A 21,509-nucleotide genomic window follows, 5' to 3' on the forward strand; every position below is an offset into this window, starting at 1 on the left:
CTCTAATGAGTCTTGGTACAATTGTATGTCCAAGAAGAGGAATCAAAGATTGAAGAAATGGTCAAATCAAGAAGTCAATCATACTTCGTTCCAAAACAAGTCTTAAAGTCAAGATTGTGACATTGAGTGAATAGTATTAAGAAGGTTTATAACATTCATCAATTGTGGAAAGTTGTGATGTCTTGGATAAGACAAAGACCAACTAAGACCAAAATTATGAAGTGTTTTGTTTTGATATAAGCTACACTAACTCTTGAATATTTGTTTATCAAAAAATGTTTTGATAAGAGAATCGTATATGTCAAGGAGTCAGTAGGAGTGTTAATAGTCTTGAAAAGTTTCAAGAACAAATCAAATAAGCCTTATCGATCATCACTAGCACACGAGTTCAGGTTTACAACCTATCGTGAAGACATTATTTTGTTTCTGTGCCAATCCAATCGAGTTAATTATGCATGTGAGTCCTATGAGTTCTCATTTGAATGCATAAAAGGCAAGGACCTTGATCATAAGATTTCCTCCTTCATGAAAATGATTGTGAGAAAATGCTTTCACTAAGAAAGATTTTAAAGATAGTGATTGTAAAATTGCATTCTCGAATTCGATCATGGTTACGGCATCCCTTTCCATAATTTGAATTGTGAGGTTTGGAAATTAGTCTTAATTGTTAAGACACACATATGAACTATCTAAGGCAAAAGTGTATAAGTTCAAGAAGTCTTGATAAAAGATTATCAAAGCACTAAGTATTAGAAACATGAACTTAAGAAATTCAATAAGTATTGTTTTTCTGAAAGTTAAGATGTTTATGAATACATGTCGAAGCTAGTGGGAGCATAAGTGTTATGTTTTATAATAATCATCATGATAGTGGGAGCATAAATGTTATGATTGTATGATTATTAAGGCAAGTATTGCATAGTTGGCAATATTAATTATAGAAAACAAGAGTCATACTTTGCAAAGTTGTAAGAGTTGAAAGGTTGTTTTGCTATAATTAAGGGAGAGAATATTATGCTTCATTTCAAATCTAAAGGATTAGGTTGTGAAATGTTGATAAATTTAGTCAAAGGTACATAGTGCGTTCTTAAAGTTTCGATTATGATTACGGCATTCCTCTTCACAATTCGAATTTTGAGAACATAGAAAATAAAACATTGTGCGTCGTGTCCCATACGCTTCGGGTATAGGATCGATTGCAAATGCTTTAATGTTTGACCATTTTAAAATTTTCCAAATGTCTAGCTCATTTAGAGGGAAAAGGGACTAGAATTGGTTCTGACTAAAATAATTAAACAACTATCAAAGGACGATTCGAAGTTCGATGAGAATTGGTCACTTGTGAGTAGTTGGAAGTATAGTATTGGAAATTATGGAAATGTTTCCATATTGGATGGACAATATCGACATCATTATGAATAGATAAGATTCTATTAAGAAATTAGTTGTCATATGGAAAATATGGAAGCGTGTCCATATTGGGAAGTAAATATTGAAAATCTATGTCTAGATTAGAAACTTTTATGCAAAAGGATGTTCAAAGGAATGTACTTTGAGTGAGAGACATCATATCTAAGGAATTGTCTTGTAACAATCTCCGATAGAGGAATTTGTAATATCATTGGCAATAGTCTTTGAGACTTTGGTGCAGTGACATTACAAAAGGATCGTTGCATAAAGTGTTAGAATCTAGTATATTCTATAAGTAACAAGAATTTGATATTCTTACACTTAAGAAAATGGATTTGGAGTTGTGAAATGAGAATGATTGGAAATGTGTTCAATTTGTCTATTTCACAAAAGTAAGAACCATAGGTAAACATTGTGTGCATGCTAGGAGCATGGGACAAGTGTAATGATTCAAGTAAAAAGTTGATTACCCGAAACGACAAATAATGAGTAATCGATATGGTGATAAATAAAATGTGTTTTGTTTATACTCAAAGGTTTGAGGCCATATGGGATTAGTATTATTCTTGTGTTTCACTTTGCATGTTTTGACTTCCAGAATAATTGAGTTTATTAAGAATAATCGAATTATTCAAACGGGCCACAGTCGTTCATATGTTGGAAGTAGATATGAATGAAGACTGTCGTGAATTGGTGTGTGGATTGTCTAGAAGAGTATTAGACATAAGAAAATGTTTGCTGCAACGTTCATGAGTGCTTATGAATATGATTTGAGCATTGGATTAAACCCACGCTCACTTGGATCACTCCATGAATTGTATTACGAGTGATTAGTGAGACGATAATATCTTATATTCTTGAAACCGAGATGTGTGAGTTGTATCTTGCTAATCGGTTGCACATTGATAAAATGTAAACGCACTAGTAACTTGGTGTTATAAAACATATTGTTGTGTGCGATTTGGTTAGTGAGTGCAAGCAAGCATTGTATCAAAGTTTATCCGTTCCTTTTATCCAAGGTAGGATAGAAGCGATATCTTTGGGCCCCTCGATGGTTTAGTGATGACATACGTAAATGCTCGGCCAGGCTAGGGCTAATTTGATTTGTTCAATTAGTCTGTCGTCATAAATCGGAAATCGAGATATAGTACAAAGAGAATGATTAGAAATCATATCTCATATGATATCTAGAATGGAGGAATATATGATCCCTTATCTAAGGACACGCGTATCTGATATGATCAGAGTTGACAGCAGCTTTGGAAAGCTACGATTGCGGATCAGGATCTGAAGTCATATGCAGAATAGTTGTTAGACTTATCCAAGTGGGAGACTGTTGGATTAGTGTCTAAGTCCATAACTATTTTGGTATGTACTTGACCCGATGGTGCATGGTCCTTTTGGGTTGCCTTCACCAAAGCAACTTGATTGGAGAAATGAATATAGAGAGAGAGGATAATATGCTTTATTAATATGTTATAAGAATAATATATTAAAGGAGAAATCATATTTGTTTAATTAATATTGGTCAATAATTAATTAAGAATTAGTTTTGTGATCAAATGTAATTAATTAAACTAGAGGGGCTAATTTGTAATTATGTGATAGTTACAAAATAAGGTAAGGATTATCTTATTTATATGGTGGACGAATTTAAGGTTGGAAAGCCTTAGAATTCGAGTATGATAAGGATTCAAGGATTATCTTATTGGTTGCTTAATGGATAATCAACTAGATAAGGATAATGACTGAAACCCTATCTCTACACCTATATAAACACCCCTAGGGTCATGAATTCATGTATCCCTTCCCAAGAGGTCCTAGATACGAATTCTAACCTCTCACTTCTCTCTTTATACCTTCTCCATTTGCTTATGGTGTTTGTGAGCCATTAGAGGAGTGACACTTGTGACTCTAAGCATTCCAAAGTCAATCCAAGGTGGAGTTGTGATTGTTATTGCTATATAACAATCAAGGTATGTTCTTAAACCTAATTATATGCTAATGTCGATTTCCATATGTTAGAATTAGGGTTTATAGTCTTGGATTCAAAGCATGTACAATAGAGAAACCTAGATCCAAGCATTAGGGTTTGTATGAGCACATAGGATGTCTTATGACCAAAACCCATCAGTACCCAGGATGGTGACCATGTTACTAGAGTGGTTGGGCGTGTAAGGAATGGTAATGAATGGTTTTGAGGACGAAATCTAATTTAAGTGGGGGAGAGTTGTAACACCTCATTTAATAAATAAATAAATAAATAAACAAATTAATGAACGAATAGTAGCCCTAAAATCAATAATTATATATCAAGGGCTGGTCTCTATGAGTTAAGTGTCATATTTTTAGAATTCAGGGATTAAAAGTGTAAGTTTCGAATTGGTTTTATAAATATTTGTGAAGACAGTGACTACTTGGTAAATTATGGGGACTTAATTTGAAGAGATTTTGGAAGCTAAGGGTTGAATGGTAACATATGAACTTCTTTTAGAAATAAATTGTAGATGAGGGGTTGTTTGGTATGTTTTGGACTTAAAAAGAAATGAATTTATGGAATCAGGGGATAAAGGGAAACTTCTAGACTTAAAATTTAAAAGGATTTTGTGGAGAGGGATCAAAGTTGGAAAAAGGAAACAAAGTTTGATGGAATACGGGACTTGAATCTGGTGGTCATTCCTCCCGTTTTAAGGATCAACGCCTTCAACCAAACCCTAAACCTAATCTATGTTTCGCCGCCACCTTTGTGTTAAACTCTTCTGGCGTTGCCTCCGTGACACCATCGTGAGCCATCGGTTCCACCTGATGCCTTGTCAACGAACGCTAATGTTACATTCCCCGTTGTCGCTGGAGACGTTGAGGATAGTTGGGAGATCGCCGAGACCGGAGTTTAAGCTGTGAACAATGAATAGCGGAGTGCGAACAACCAGAACCTCCCGGTAAGGTCAAACCACAACTGATCTCTCCTACATGTCATTCCTTTCGGTGTGTATGGAGTCATATACACTGTTTCTGCCACTGCTGCCCTTTGTAGTCGCCATTTCTACCTTTTCCAGCGACGTTCGCCGCCTAGGTTGTGGTTGTGAGAGTGTGTGTTCGCGCATACATGTTGTTGTAGGCATTTATGGTGGGGCATGTGCGTTGTTTGGCCGGAAACACCCGAGAAAAACGACCATAGCTGCTAACCATGGTGGCTGCCACCTTGTCATCTCTTTTTGTCGCCACCAGCCACCGTGCGGTGGTGGTTGTGTGCGTGATTTGTTGTGTATAACCATATCTCATAAGGATAATGCTGTGTAGACCCTTACCTTGCTAGAAAATGGAAGGAAACTAATCACCACCACCTGTTGTCGTTGTTCCGCCGCCTGTTGCCACTACTTCGCTACTGTTAGCCACCATCTTGGATGGTTGTGGGCTTTCGGGTGTTTTTGGATATGCATGACAATCGTGTCGTGTTCGGGTTGACGTCTCGCGGGTTGGCGGGTTGGTGGGTCAAAATATGTCAACCCAAACACGACCCATTTAAATATATAGGTCACGGGTTAGTGGGTCACATGTTGGCGGGTTTGGAACATAGACCCATATATGACCCGCCAACCCATTTATTTATACGAGTTTACAGGTTGGCGGGTTTGTGGGTCACATTTGGGTTTGTGGGTCTGAATTTTAGACATTTAAGTCTTAAACATCCAAATGAAAATTAAAAACATTCATAGAAACGTGTTACAGACTTAGCCTTATAGGTCACGACTTACGTCCTTAAACCATCCAGCACGAGTCAAAATGTCAAAACAGTCAAATGGTCTATGAATCAATGGTATATATTATATAATACTTATTAAATATTAATACTTGATACATAAATACATTTAAAAATAAAATAATTTTTTATTAAGAATATAAACGGGTTGGCGGGTCGACCCGTTTATTTTTTGAGAAACCCATATATGACCCGTTTAATAAATGGGTTGGCGGGTTGGCGGGTTAGGGAGTTGAAAAACTCAACCCAAACCCATGTATTTCGTGTCGTGTTGCGTATCGTGTCGAGAATTGCCAGCCCTATTTTTGGATTGATATTTGGAGTACCTTTGGTGTTGTATCGACCAAAGATCATAATCACCACCACCATGAGGTAGTGACTGCCACCATGTGCCACCGTCAGCCACCACTAGGGAAGTTGTGTATGTGTGCGTGTTTGTATTAGTGTGTGTGTGTTAGTTGGGTTTTTGCTTTGTAACATTGTAACCATTGTTGAATAATAAAAGAAACTCATAACCACCACCGTGAAGTGGTGGCCACCGCCATTGACCACCACTACCCGAGGTGGTAGTGGGTGACACCCGTCTAATGAAACCCTAATGGGCCTAATGAACCCTAATTGATCAAAAGACCTAGCTATTGGACCTATTGGGCTATGAGTGGGTTGGAAACCTTAATTAGGGTTTAGAAAACCCTAATATTGGATATAGGGGTTTTGGAATGTCGGGACTTGCATTTTGGATGACCGGATTGGGATTATGTATTAAGCCCGAACACACTACACGATTAACCCAATAGATTGATGGAATTAATGGATTAAGTCCTTAATGAGTTAAGTGAGAAACACTTAACTTTAATTGTCATTTTATGTGAAACCCTAATTTCACTTGGGCTTTGAGTTAGGCCTTTCTATTAGGCTTTAGTGATTGGGGTATTGATGGGCCATCCAAGAACAATCATATGGACTAAGAATTTATGGATTGACTTTAGGGTAAGGCCCATATGAGGTTTTGGGCGCAATTTGGAAAATTGGGCCATATATGGGCTATAATTGGGCCTTCATGATTATGAGATATTGGGCCATTAGAAATGCTAAATGTTTGGACCGGACTAAATGGTTGGGCCTTAGAATAAGACCATGTAAAGGTTTGGGCCCAAATTGGAAAATTGGGCCATATGTTGGGCTTTGACTCATAGTTGACTTTTGGGCCTTTGGATTGGGTTTTGGGCTTGAATCAAGCTAAGTTAGGGGTAAAGTAGTCTTTTACCCCAAACATGGACTTATGGATATATGTTGGGACCTAATTATTAATTGGGTGTTATTTTGATGTTGACATATTCGGGAATTTGTCAGCCAGCAGCCACAACTTTATCTGCGGGACTTCAACAGTGTGAGGTGAGTCCCCTCATTGTTTGTATGGGTCTAAGGCACCAATATCGGCCCATTTAGTTTATGTATGATAGGAAGACCTGGGGGTAGTCTTAGTCATTATACATGAAAGACCAGGAGGCAGCTCATGACACAAAGTATGTTATTATGTATGGTAGGAAGACCCCGGGGTTAGCCCTAGGCAATATGTATGAAAGACCAGGAGGTGGCTCCTGGCACACTGTATGCTATTATGTATGAAAGACCAGGAGGTGGCTTCTAGCACACTGTATGCTGATTAGCTAAGTAGATTAGTATGTATGCTAGTTATCTTTATGATGCTTGCATGGAAGGCTAGGAGGTAGCTCTTGGCACTTGTCTGTGAGACCGAGGGGGTGGCCCCCGACTTGGCAAGAAAGACCACGTGGCGGCCCGTGACATAATGACAAGACTATGTTTGGCACATAACATCTTTACTAATTATGATATATGTATGGCTCATGATTATGTTTGATAATATGCGAGTTATGTGCTTATATGTAGATAATATCCGGTTGAAAGAGATTGAAGGGGTAGACCAACACCTAGATATGCTAGGCAGTATGTTGATATGTATGGTGTGCGGTATTTGGGGAGCTCACTAAGCTTCGTGCTTACGGTTTATAGTTTTGGTTTAAGGTACTTCGTTTTCAAAGGAAAGAAGCCGACTTGTTCGCAAGACATCACACTATGTTTTCCGCACATGAGATCTTTGGGATTACACTGTGATATTGTTTTATGATAATATGTTTTGATTATTTACACTTTAGATTTGACATAGGATGATAATATGGATGTTTATATACTAATTGGTTTTATAATAACCTAATTAAAAATGAAAATTTTGGTCTATAATTTTGGGATGTCACAGTGTATGGACAATTAACACACGTTTATACCATTTGCATTTGATACTTTCAGTTTTCTTGTGTCAGAAGCTGTGGAGCTACTCTATAGAGTCCAACGGGTCATGTATAGTAATGTTATGACTCCTAGATATATAGATGTTGTTTTAAAAAAAATAGTGTTGCCATTAAAAAAGGGGTTGCAGCACAGCTTGTTGCTCGTTTACCCGTTACGTCTATGTAAATCTTTCTTATAACTTATATATTAATTATGAGTATCGTTAAGTAAAAAAAACTTACAAAATTGTGGTGTCGATTGACATGATGTTCTATAACTCTTAAGTTAGTAGCTCGATTTTTTTATACTCTAATTTGAAAATAACATTTGTTAGTGTAAGTATCGGTATGGTTTTTATAATTCGTGTGGTTTGGATCTTCAACAGGTTGAAGATTTGATTAAATAACTAGGTGATATTTTATATTATTTTGGTTGCAGGTTTTGATTTGATTTTGGCTTGACTGCCGATGATTACCGGTACTGGTTGCCGGTGTGGGCTGGCAGTGGTTGCCGGAATAAGCTGACAGCAGTTGTCATAAGTGAGGGATCAAAAACATAAAAAAAAAAAAATCATAATACCTTCCATGTTAAAAAAGAAGTTAAAAAGACCAAATGACAAACTATTTCAAACCATAGGGATTATCCGTATAATTTTCTCTTTAAAAATAGAATAAAAGGCAACCCAAAGTTGCTAGCTGAAGTGCTGAATATACCCATTGTTAAACAAAACAATGGCGGCCATGTCGCCTGGAAACCCTGGTTGGATGATGGCACTATTTTTCGTCACGCCTCTTTGGAACTCAACCGCGAAGACGCCGCTTTCTTGTTTAGATCATTCCATAACGACGTGTCTCCTATAGCCACCAGAGATCATACACCGACAATTGTTCTTGGAGAATCCGACGTTTCGCCCTGCCGTTTCCCCTTTGAGTGGGCGGGAATGGAGGTGGCGCCACCGTAGATGTTTTTGGTCTGAGGATACGCGGAGAGTGGTTGATTGACAGGCTGCTTTATGGTCATTGTCCGTTAAGATTTCAAATCCAAGCATCCTTCCACCAGACCCGAAAATTCGAAAATTGAAGGTATCAAGTATTACTATTAATTTCCTGGTTCTCTCTGTCTTAAAAAGAAAATCTAAATTGTGACGCCAAATGGGTTAGTCCAACTAACAAGAAAATCGATAAGGATTGAAAATCTCTGTTGTTAAATTAGATCAATTAGTGTATAATTTCTTTTATGAAAAATAAAAGTTATCACCTTGCAGTTGAGAAAACATTCATGATTAACATGATTCTTGTCATAGTAATTATTATGCAATAATGTCCATTGCTATATGAAACCCAGCTGTGATAGTATTGAGTAATAATAGTAAATGATAATGTAAGTCTCATGTACTATAGATATAGATATGGCTTCATAATTGCTTTTGGTTTTCTTAATAGGATTGATAAGAAAATAAGCTACCGAAACAAATATATTGAATTGAGATAATTTGGCGCGAAATACTTATATAAAATAAATATTAGGAAACATAAGCTCCCAGACTACTTAAACTTTGTTACCGGTTATGCTCGATCTATTTATTTTGCGCAACATTTGACCGTCTAAAATCTAAATACATTTCTGGTTTTGTATTTAATATTCTTAGTACTTATTTCTTCTCATTTTATTTGAATTTTATCTTTTTGTTCATCCTTATTATTAACCTCACACTCCTTTTCGCACAGTCAAAAATGTCATTTCAGTATCTTGGTTGCTTTTATGTTTTTTCTTATTGTTTTAATAATTGAAGTTGTGTTTTTCTTTCCTAAAGTTTATTTTTTATTGTTATTGATTGTTATGCTTTTAAAAAAAAAATAACATACTCTGCATATTTTGTTTTCACTGATGAGTGGAATGTAAAAGAGAAAGTAAGTTATTTTTATTTGAAGTTGTTAAATATGAACCAAGTAATGATCTTTGCATAATATAACATCCTTCTCAACCAAATTTTTAACAACTCTAAAAACTCACTAGTCTCTTTGTCACCTTTAACGACAGATTGCACATTGACACTCAAAAAGTTCTCCAGATCTATGATGACGTGGTGCATAGAATAAACAGATAATAAGAAGTTCAAATCTTCCGCATGGCTACAGTAACACACTCATGTACATTGCCGTTCCGGTTGACAAAATTCTTCGTGAACATCAACAATCATTTTCAATAATAACTCCCATGTTGAAGATAGTGATTACCCTTGAAAACATTGGTCACCGATTACATCTTCATACACTATCTCATCACCAATGTCCTGATCTATCTCGGTCAGCTCGGTCACAACATTGTCATGGTCCTCAAGGTTTGCTCGACATAGAATAGTTTGACCATATTGAAGAGGTAATTCTGAGCAACTGGACCTTGTGATTTTGAAAAGGGGTCCACCTTGACCGTTATTCGACACCTCACATGTAAAAAGTGAGCCGGTAAGATTTTCATGCCAACAAGACTTATATTTTTCCGTGCCAACAAGACTTATAATTGATGGTAAACAAACATCTTCCAAAATGAACATAATTGACAAAAACCTAATGTGACAGCAGAAAAATGAACATAACTCAATCTTATGTGTAATCAATCTGATATCTAAATGAATCTGGCCCTAAAACAATTGTAACAAAACCATTCATTTGAAGTGCAATCAAAATTATAATTGGGGAATTGATTTATTTCTTTAAATATGCAACTACTAATTCAAAATTTCAATCTAACAAAAGAAGATTATTTGGGATTTCACATTACTAATGAAGCAATTTTGAAATCATAACAGGTAGATGTTTTTGGTAAATGGATATGCATAGAAGGCACACTCATATCAAAGATTTGGCTACTTGCAATGGTAATTGAAGGTATCAAGTTATTATTATCAATATTATTATTATTTCTCTGGTTCTCTTTGTTTTGGTAAGAAAATCTAATTTGTCGAAGAATTTTGTATCGAAGTTGAAATCTAAATTCCGTTTTTCAGTTAGTTAGCAAAATTTTGTGGTGAGAAGTGCACAAATTTCTTTTTTTGAAGATGAAATTACTCACCTTGAAGTTGATAAATGTTGATCATCAACATGATTCTTACACATAGTAATTATTGTGCAGTAATTTCCATTGCAAGTATCTATAGTTGTAGTTTATTTATTTCATTGCTATATGAAACTTAGCTGTGTTATTAGTGAGTAATACACTAATATTAAATACTAATAAAGTCTCATGATGTACTATAGATAAGGCCTCTAAATTTGCATTTAGTTTTTTTAATAGTATTGATATGCCAAGTGTTGAATACGGGTCAATGTTACTATGCATCCCTTGGCCTATATAAGAATATATGATAGAAGAAAGATCTTAAAAGGCAAGTTTTTTCTCAAAAGAAATAAAAAAGGAAAGAATTCGTTATCTAATTTGGAATCTCAAGCTTATATATATTATGTTGTTTAAGAAAAATATTGTTGTCATTTTGTTGTATAAATTGGGAAAAGATGGAATATTGCTGCATAAATGTGCATCGACTTTGACCCATCATATAAAGTTAAACTCCATATATAATTTATTGAATTGAGATAATTTGGCTTATGCAATACTTATATAAAGTGTAAATTGTGAAACATAAGCTTTCGAAATAATTAAACTTTGTTATTAATTATAGTTATGGTCAATCTATTCAATTTGCGTAACAAGGAACAATGTATATATTTCTTCTTCGTACTTTTATATTCTTATAACTTATTTGTTGTCATGTTTGTTTGATTATCCTTCTGGTCGTTTCAATATATTGGTTGCATTTTTTTTCTATCTTATTGCTTTAATAATTAAAGTTGTGTTTTTTTTTTTCTTGTTCTTGGTTTTATGTTTTTTTTTCTATAACATTGCTTTGCATAATGAGGTGGAATATAATGAAGAAAATAACATATTTTTTATTGCTACAGGCTTCTCTTGACAGGAATGGGGAAAAATGTAATGAAGAAAGTAACGGTATGGTCCATTACCATTCCATTCGTGGGTTTGCTTTATTTATCCAATTTGAAATGAAATATTCTAAATCTTTTAAATAATTATTTTACCATTTAAGTTCATTTTCTCCATCGTATATTTGGTGTTATTTCTTCTTAAAAAGTCAGCATTATATTCTTGGTTGGTGCGTTTTGGCATGAAGGGATGAAATGTTTGAATGATTCCCATTTTTTCATATCTATATCCATTTTCTTATAATTATTAACAATATTTTTGTTTGTAACACTAAAATAATACGTGACCAAACAACGCCTTTCTCATGCCGTGAGATTGATTCCAACACACAAACTAGATTTCATATTTCAAATCCTACAAAAACAAAGAAACAAATTTATATTTGGGCTTCTCTATCAAGATCAATAGACACACAATGAGAGAAATCAGGGTTAGATTACAATAATCTTTCTAAGGCCATGTTTGGCAAAAATAATCTAGCTTATAGTAATTTTGCGTTTGGTAAAACCATAAAAGTAGTTATCATAGTTTATAAAGTAGCTTATAAGCTAGCTTATTGATAAAACATTGTTTTTTAGCTAGTTTGCCAAACTGCGCCTAAGTGTTAGTAAGTCGAATATCTATATAGCATTCCACGTTAAGGGTACTTTTGTAATTGTTACTAAGTCGAAAATCTATATAGCAAAGACTGGAATAGATTATGTCTTCCGCTGCTTGCCATATCAATTAAATTGGTGAATAAGACCGAGTATTGTGAATTTACCATATTGCCCTCTTTGTAAGCTTTCATTGATTTAACCCGATCTGTGTAGGTCTATAAAAGTGCATCTATTTAATAGTAGGATTTCAAGTCAAAGTCTGAAACCCTAAGAGCCCTAAATCTGAGAAATAGGCAGCAAATCCTAATAGAGGAGGTTGAAGGTTAGAAGGTGAATGCCCTCATTTTATATCTATTCTATTGATTTATCTATCGATCGCTTATTTTCTACTTATTGATGAATGCTTTTCTTACGATGCCTTAAAAACCAGGTATTCTAGTTGTAAATCATTTGCATTCCTTTACAATCGTAAATCTAGTCAACTCAAGATACTTTCTATTCACAAAATTTTGAATTGATGGCGAAATCAAGAAGCGATTCACCTTTATTAAATCTAGGGATTAAGTGGGTTTGTTGGCATGACATTTGTAACATCCCGAAATATCAAGAGTAGAGTTGAAGGGCTAAAAGAGTAAATTGGGAAAGAGCGACTCGGCGAGTCCATGTGTGGACTCGGCGAGTAGAGTCGCGACTTGGTCGCGTGTTAAGTGGCCGACTCGGCGAGTCAGTGTATTGGACTCGGCGAGTAGGCGCTGAGTGGAGAAAACCCTAATTCTCGGGGTTGAGCCTTATATAATGATCATTATGTCTTCCTCCCAGCCTCTTTATCACCCCTTGAGCCCCAGAAAACCCTAAATCGCGGAGAAGCACCATTTTTGAGTGGATTGGGGCTTGGAGAAGTAATGGTTGAAGGAATTTTGGGAAGATTGAAGGCTTGGAGCAAGGGGCTTTGCTTGGATTCGAATTGCATTGCAGTTGGGGCATCACTTAGAGGTAGTATCTCGTTTTTGACCTGTTGATTATGTTGTTTCTTCATTTTGGGGTTTGTGAGAAATTGTCTATGGATGAAATGGGAAGTCTAGAGGTTAGATCTGAGGTTGCTACCTCAGATCTGGAAGGGAGAAGAATCAGAGAGCATGAAAGTCCCTGTGTTGGAGTGTTTAGTGAAGCTTGCATGTCCCAAACTCTAGCCCCAATGTGCAAACGGCTTAGATCTCTTTGGATTCACGTAAAGTTTGCCACTTTACGTGATGGATGAGTGGTAGGAGGCTAGATCTATGTCTTGGAGCAGTTGCATGGCCTGGAATGCTTCGGAATGTATTCAGACCGGCGGTACTCGGCGAGTCACATGGGTGGACTCGACGAGTTGGATGAAGATGGCCTGGAACTCGGCGAGTTGTATGAACAACTCGGCGAGTAGGTTGAAGATAGCCGTAGACTCGGCGAGTCTGTTCTTGGACTCGACGAGTCTTGACGAAGAGTCCCAAATATTTCCTGGTTGAGTCGAGAATCGGTGAGTCAAGGGATGACTCGGTGAGTTGGGTGTGAGTGGACTCAGAGTTGTGGGACTCGGCGAGTCTCGTGGTGACTCGACGAGTTGAGTTGCGATATGGGGAAGTTCTGATTATGGGAACTCGACGAGTCACAGGGTTGACTCGGCGAGTAGAGTCAGTCAAGGGTTGACCTAGACTGAGGACTTTGATTTCGACCAAGGGTTGGCCGTTGAGTTTTAGGGTTTGGACAGCGATGTGGCCTTTGGGCCAAGAGAGAGGTAAAATAGTCTTTTACCCATAAGAGGGTGTTATGAGAGGATTTATTCTAGCCTCGAGAGTTATATTCATGAGAGTATTTGCCTTACGTGTTAGGCGGTGGCGAGTTCGAGATTCAAGTGTGGGGATATCTGCTTTCTGCTTGCCAGGTGAGTCTTCTCACTATACTTTACCTTGAGTAGGTAACCAGAGTTATGTGATTAGAGTATTTGTATGCTATATGTACGTGATGTGTTGTACTGCATTATTTCTATGTGATTTATGTTGTGCATGTTTATAGAGTTGGAACCGGAAGGTTCCCAGAGTTAGAACCTGAGGGTTCACAGAGTTTGGGTGCACGGACCCACAGAGTTATAGCCTCGAGTGGCTAATATGTGTTATGTGTGGTATTTTGGGGAACTCACTAAGCTTCGTGCTTACAGTGTTTTGTTTGATGTTTTACAGGTTTCTTTCAGTATCACGGGACGGCACCGGCTTGATTGTACACACCAGAGAAAGAGTCATATTTTTGAGGATCTTGGTTTTCTATGCAAGTGAAAATGGAGTTATGTTTTGTAAATCGACTATGAATAAGATTTTAAACAAGTGTTTCTAAGAGTAAAATGATTATTTTAAATGAAAATTTTGTCTTGAAATTTACGGTGTTACAACATTTTTTACTTCAAGTTGTTACAATTTCCAAATGATTTAATTAGTAATGTGAGATCCCAAATAATCTTCTCTTTTAGATCGACAAATCGAATCAATAGTTGCCAATTTGCAGAAATATATCATTTCCCTAAATTTGAATTTGAATGTAATTCAATTGATTGACTTGTTTCACTTGTCGTAGGTTCCGCTTCATTTAGATATCAGATTGATGGCACACGAGATCAATGTAAGTCAGATTGTTTACTATTGACCATCGTTTTTAGTTCATCTCTTTTTTGTCGATTATTTACATTTTGGATAATGTTTATGGTTTACATTTAGGTTCAACTTCCGGTCCAATATGAAGACTTTTATATACTCTCATTTGGAAAAATCATTGCAAGCCCATTATACTACGGTGCCAATTATATTTGGCCAATTGGGTATAAATCTTGTTGGCATGAAAAGCTTACCGGCTCACTTTTTACATGTGAGGTGTCGAATAACGGTCAAGGTGGACCCCTTTTCAAAATCACAAGGTCGAGTTGCTCAGAATTACCTCTTCAATATGGTCAAACTATCCTATGTCGAGCAGACCTTGAGGAGCATGACAATGTTGTGACCGAGCTGACCGAGATAGATCACGACATTGGTGATGAGAAGGTGTATGAAGATGTAATCGGTGACCAATATTTTGAAGGGTCATCATTATCTTCAACATGGGAGTTGATACTGAAAATGATTGTTGATGTTCACGAAGAAATTATCAACCGGAACGGTGGCCTACAGTGTTACTGTAGGCATGCGGAAGATTTAAGCTTCTTGTCATCTGTTCATTTCACGCAGGAGGTTAGCATAGATCTGGAGAACTTTTTACATTCGCAACAATGTGTCAGTGTGCCGACTGTCATTCATGGTGACAAGGAGACTCGTGAGTTTTCAAAATTATTGATAAATTGGATGAGAGGGTATCGATTTGGATTAGACATTGAGTTTGTTCAAGAATTTATAGAACAACTCCCTGGAGTAGAAGCCTGTTCAGGATATATATTATGCAAAGATCGTTTACGTGATTCATCTTCAACAATTTCAAATAAAAAAATTAAAATAAAGGACGTGGAGCCTTTTCCTGTTGGGAGTCTCATTTCCTCAAGGCTGTCTTCTAATGCAACAGGTGACCTTCTTCAGGTATGCATTATTCGTACAAGGGTATTCTTGTCTTTTCATAACATGCTCTGATCTTTCTTCTTTTCTACACAGGTATATGAGTTCTTATGCCGTTTTAAAGAAGTTCTCGAAGTGGAAGAAGATTGTTTATCGTATAAAGATCTTGAAAATGAGCTTCATCTTACCCCATGGCCTGTTACATATGGATACGGGGCAGGGGCATTTCTGGAAACAGTAGAAATGAATTGTGTTAAAAATAAGGTTGACAAGTTGACTACTGTCCACATGGCAATGCTACCTATGCTAGTGAGTAAGCTCCTGACTAAGGCCTTTAAAGTAACCGGTGATGCTAACGATACAGAGAAGGACAAGGATAAAAAAGTAAATTTAGAAATGTTTCCGATTAATCCGCTGACGTGGCCAGAAGTGGCTAGAAGATATATCTTGGCTTGCTTGTTTATGGGATCTAAGAACACTGCTGTTGGTAATAAGACGAAGCTCATTCGCTGTCTGCAAGGTGATGATGCTATTTTCTCTGGATCGCCAGCTGGCGTTGCTGGCTCTGATGTGGACGCACAGGTGAATTTATTATTTATATAAATCAATAACTGTTTTGATTCCGATTATTATTATTATTTTCGGCAATATTGGTTCTCATTTAAGGTTTTTGTAACATTTTTTGTTCCTGTTTCAAGTAAAATAACTGTTTTTGATCTCCAAGTATAAGGTAATTTCTGCAGTTTTGGTTCCAAAAATATATTCCGTTTTACTTATAATAGGTACCAAAAATGTTACAAAAACCTCAAATAAGAATCAAAAATAAATCGGCTTTACTCTGGGACCATAAATGTAAATTTCACACCAAGTCTAATGTCTGATTATTGTTTTTGCCTTTTTTTTTTTTTTTGCAGTTGCTTGGAAGAGCTGTAGAGAAAGTGTTTGGCAAACGGAAAAGAGAAAGGAGTATTTTACCTTCAGGGACTAAAGTTGACAATTTGGAAAACTACAGGTTGGAAACAGATTTTAATATTCCAGAGTGGGCGAAAGTGCTTGATGCAGTAAGAAAGCTGCCTACAAATGTGGGGTCCCGAATTCGGAACTGTGTGCGTGAATCTTTAAAGAAAAACCCACCCGAATGGGCAAAGAAGCTTCTAGAAGCTTCCATTTCAAAAGACGTGTACAAGGGCAATGCATCTGGGCCCACTAAGAGAGCCGTAATCGATGTTTTAAAAAGAGTATCCGATGGCCCGCAAACAGCATCGCCACCTGGCATGGGAATTGAAGACATCAAAACCTCCAAGATGTTGTCAAATACAGTGATGAAAAAGTGTCGTGTGGTATTACGCCAGGTGGCAGCAGCTTATGATAAGAAGAAAAAGATTCTTGTTGATAAAAAGGAAAAACATCTTTTTGATCTTGTTGGAAGGGACTTAAATTGTAATGATAATTATTTAAAAGTTGCTTTTGGATCTGTGTCGATGCGTCCTATTGATTTAAGAACCATTGATTTGAGATTGTTTCATGGGGCATATGGTGCTTCACATGAAGCATATCTTGAGGATGTTAAGGAGGTTAGATATTTTCTTTAACCTTTTTTTTTTGTTTGTTTCGTTTTTAAGGTTTTATTGTTTTGTGGATTCATTTTTTAATGTTTTTTGATTTTCAGGTGTGGATTAACTTACGCCGGAAATTTAAATTGGTGGATAAAATGTCACGTACTTTTAAATCGCGATATGAAAAGGAGGTTTGTTTCTTAATGTACTTTTCATGTATCTGTTATTGTTATTATTATTATAGTACAATGTTGTGCTTTCAGATCCTTCCTCACAGTCCAAATGATATCACCAAACTTTTTTTTGCCATGTCAGCACTATATTACACATTTATGGACGAGGGCGTGGCATAGAAACCTGTTAACTTATGTATACAACGTTGTAATAAGGCTAAAAAAACATAACATAAGATTTCTTAAGGTGATTTTATTAATGCAGGTAGGGACTCTGTTTAGGAGATTTTATGAAGATAGCATGAACAGAAAACCTATTGAGGAAATAGAGAAGGAGCTTGAAGAGATTCTAACTTCAACTGAAATACCCGAAGCACCCTGGGAAACAAGAATCTGCAATGTATGTGGGATTAATAAAGATGATGGAAAAGTACTTATTTGTGATAGGTGTGAAGCATACTATCACACATACTGTTTGACTCCCCCTCTTTCTGAAATCCCAAAAGGCAACTGGTTTTGTCCCATTTGTGTGCCACCTCAGCAGGAAAACGAAGCAGAAGATCTTGAAAATATTTTACAATTTGTTGATAAAAATTGTGAAGAAACAATTAAGCTTTTGGATATAGCCACTGCCTTGAAGGAAAATGAGTATTGGGAATTAGATGCAGATAAGGTGAGTTTTTTTCTTTCTCTTTCTTTAGATTAATCCTGTCAGGATAAATGATTTATAAAAAAGATTGTAGGTGTGTTTCTTTTTGACTTAATACAAATAGAAATTCTTAATATGTTAAGTGAAAGGTGGGTTGCCTTTTCCATTCATTTAGACCTTTCTATTTACCTTATTACCCTTTACCTAAATCCTACCAATCTGTAATTTCTTGCCAGCCATATTACTTTTAAAGTTTTGTCATTTAGAAGTTTGTGCAGTTTTCAGATAAACAATAATTTGTTGATCATCATCACTTTTTTGACAAAAGGGTAAGATGGTCATTCACTCATACGTTTTTCTTTATGCAGAAAACCTTGTTGCTCAAGTTTCTATGCGATGAGCTATTGAAAACCAGTCTTATCCGCACGAATGTGAAAGAGCCGGTTGTGAATATTGAAGAGCCAGATGTTAATCATGAAGAGCTCTCTTTACGCAAGGAAATTTTAGGCATTGATTCTGAGAACAGATTCTATTGGGGATTCCAAAACACAAACACAAGCACACATCACGGAATCATCGTCAACGAGACCGGAATGTGTGATTCCGATTCCGGTACATGGCGTTTATTCCAATCCGACGAACAAATCAAGAGTCTCATCAACTACCTTAAACGAAACGATCTGAACAGAAGAGAATTGAGAAAGTCGGTCTCAAAGTGGCAAAAGTCAATCACAAAACATGGTCAACAAACGGGAGCAAATTCTATCAAGGACGAAACGGTCTTTTCGTATAACAACGGACTTGCTACAAAGGCAAGTGAGTTGCTGGAGGCGAAATACAATACAGATCCAGATTCAGTGAAGAAACCAAGAAGAAAGAACATGGCAAAATGGCATAGGTGTGATTGTTTGGAACCCGTTTTGCCATGTAGATACCACTGTGTTAAATGCCATGAAACCTTTTTCACAAATGTTGAATTTGAACAACATAAGAAGAACAAGTGTGATTGTGGTTTGGATTTGGGTTTGGTGAATCGACCGGGACCCGGTCGACTCAGCCTTGGTTGTGATACATTAAGATTGTTGAAGATGAATCTGTTGGACATGGAAGCTGCACTTCCCGATGGAGCAAAAAGAGGGTCTAGGGCAAGTTCTGAATTGAGGTCTGAATGGTGTGCATTTGTTAAATCAGCTAATAGCGTATATGAGGTAAAATGACTCACACATACATGTTTATATATATACACATACACATACACAACACATGTATTATGTGTGAAGTTGTGTGGTGTTGATAAAAAGCATAATTGCTATATAACTTGAACATCCACCAGATGTTCCTTTTAAAATCCTATCTTATGATGTTTTTCATATTTTCCACATTATCCAGATGTTCACTTCATTTACATTCTAATTTTGTATAATCCTCATGTCCGCTAGTTAGTTTTAGTTCTCTTTGAATAAAGTAAAAGTGAGAATTCTCATCATTTTTGTGAAAATAAGTTAAGCATGAGTTGTATTTTATTGAATGAATTCCAAAGTAAAAATACTAGTTATTTATTATTATTATTATTTTCTTAATTTTTAATTTTTATGTTTTTGGATTGCAGATGGTTGAAGCAACTATGGTATTGGAAACCATGATCAAGACAGATTATATCAACAACACATGGTGGTGGTACTGGTCATCAATGGCGGCTGCTGCCAAGACATCCACCATCTCCGCCCTTGCTCTTCGTATCTACACACTCGATGCCGCCATTGACTACCAGAAAACCAACACCGCCACCTCTTCCAGCCAAAAACTATCAAAGAAACGGAAACACCCCGATGACAAACCCAATGAACAAAGAAAGAAACCAAAGAAACCACTAGATAAACAAGAAATCAAGGAGCAAATCCAAAATATCACTCCATAATCCGAATGTTTATCCCGTGTTTTAGTTTTTGTTTGGAGTTTATATGTGTGTTTTATGAAAGATCGTGTTTGCAAAAGTTTTAGCTTATCGGAGTTACAAGTTTTCAAGGTTATTTTGAGGACAGGGTATTCATGTCTTTGTACCTGGTTCCAACTTAATTATCATAAAAGTAAATTTGCAAATTAAAACAACAATGCAGAAGCCATTTTTCATTAATGATCAGAAAATTAATTTTTTAAGTTAAAACAATCATTCAAAATCCATTTTACAAAGATAATGATTATTATATACTTATATTAATTCACAGGGTATTCATGTCTTTGTACCTGGTTCCAACTTAATTATCATAAAAGTAAATTTGCAAATTAAAACAACAATGCAGAAGCCATTTTTCATTAATGATCAGAAAATTAATTTTTTAAGTTAAAACAATCATTCAAAATCCATTTTACAAAGATAATGATTATTATATACTTATATTAATTCACATGAGGTTTGGGGAATAGTATATAGTTTCATTGGATGTTACTTGACACATAATTTTTGAAGTTTGACATTTTACCTCCGTGTGTGTATATATATATATATATATATATATATATATATATATATATATATATATATATATATATATATATATATATATATATATATATATATATATATATATATATATATATATATATCATTTGAGACCATGTTAATTTTGTGAGACCATGAGATGCAAACTAAAAATAATTTTAAAATGCAAATTAAAAGTAAAAATCTGAAAATTCTTTTTTTAATTATTATTTTCATCATTTTCTTTATCTAAAAAAAATTAAAATAAATAAATACCAAATAAATAAAATTTATCGTTTTTTTTAATATGTGAAATATTCTATCAAAATACTACACTGTAAATTTTCGAATATGTAAAATATTATAATATTTTAGATTTGTCAAATATGTAAAAATAATCTAATATTCTATTAAAATATTCTAATATTCAACTATAATATGTAGAAAAACGATAATTTTTATTTTATTATGTTTTTGTAAAATGTAAATGATGAAAATAATATTAAATTTTTTTTTTTTGAAAATTTTTAATTATTTTGCATTTAAAAAATATTTTTTATATCTACAAAATGAGTGGGTAAGATTGTATGTCATAGTCTCACAAAATTAGGTCGCCTCACATTAACGTAACCAATATATATATATATATATATATATATATATATATATATATATATATATATATATCCCCGTCCTAATAAGTATAATTCGCATTTGTTTTTGAAATCCGTAATTTCCGCCCTTAAATATCGCCAATTTCCTTAGGGTTTTTGATATTAATATGAATCCCTAAAATTTGGTCATTTCAATTATGTAATATTTGATTCTTAATGTAAGATAAAATCCCATCTACTTCGCTTAAATCGTCATTTTTAACAAAGCTAGGGTCTTATTATGGTTTCCTTCCTTGCATATGAGGTTGAATAGACGAAATTGAGCATCTAAAAGCTCTCATTGAACCGGGATTTTTGTTTGTTTGAAAAGTTTTTCAAACAAAGGAAATGGGAGGAT

The 21,509-nt window shown here is 35.3% G+C and overlaps 1 protein-coding gene across 1 annotated transcript; it reads left to right on the forward strand.

Annotated features, from left to right (window-relative positions):
• Positions 1–8,194: 8,194 nt before the first annotated feature.
• LOC145044150 (methyl-CpG-binding domain-containing protein 9-like) lies at positions 8,195–19,992 on the forward strand. The gene is made up of 12 exons (XM_078992983.1): positions 8,195–8,562; positions 9,521–9,945; positions 10,290–10,368; positions 11,440–11,485; positions 14,292–14,724; positions 14,820–15,665; positions 15,738–16,223; positions 16,556–17,215; positions 17,311–17,388; positions 17,636–18,043; positions 18,388–19,227; positions 19,629–19,992. The coding sequence occupies exons 5-12, from the start codon at positions 14,707–14,709 to the stop codon at positions 19,935–19,937; spliced, it is 3,645 nt and encodes a 1,214-aa protein (XP_078849109.1). The 5' UTR covers positions 8,195–8,562; positions 9,521–9,945; positions 10,290–10,368; positions 11,440–11,485; positions 14,292–14,706; the 3' UTR covers positions 19,938–19,992.
• Positions 19,993–21,509: the final 1,517 nt, after the last annotated feature.

The sequence above is a fragment of the Lactuca saligna genome, chromosome 4 (assembly GCF_052625555.1).
Source record: "Lactuca saligna cultivar CGN05327 chromosome 4, ASM5262555v1, whole genome shotgun sequence".
NCBI lineage: Eukaryota > Viridiplantae > Streptophyta > Magnoliopsida > Asterales > Asteraceae > Lactuca > Lactuca saligna.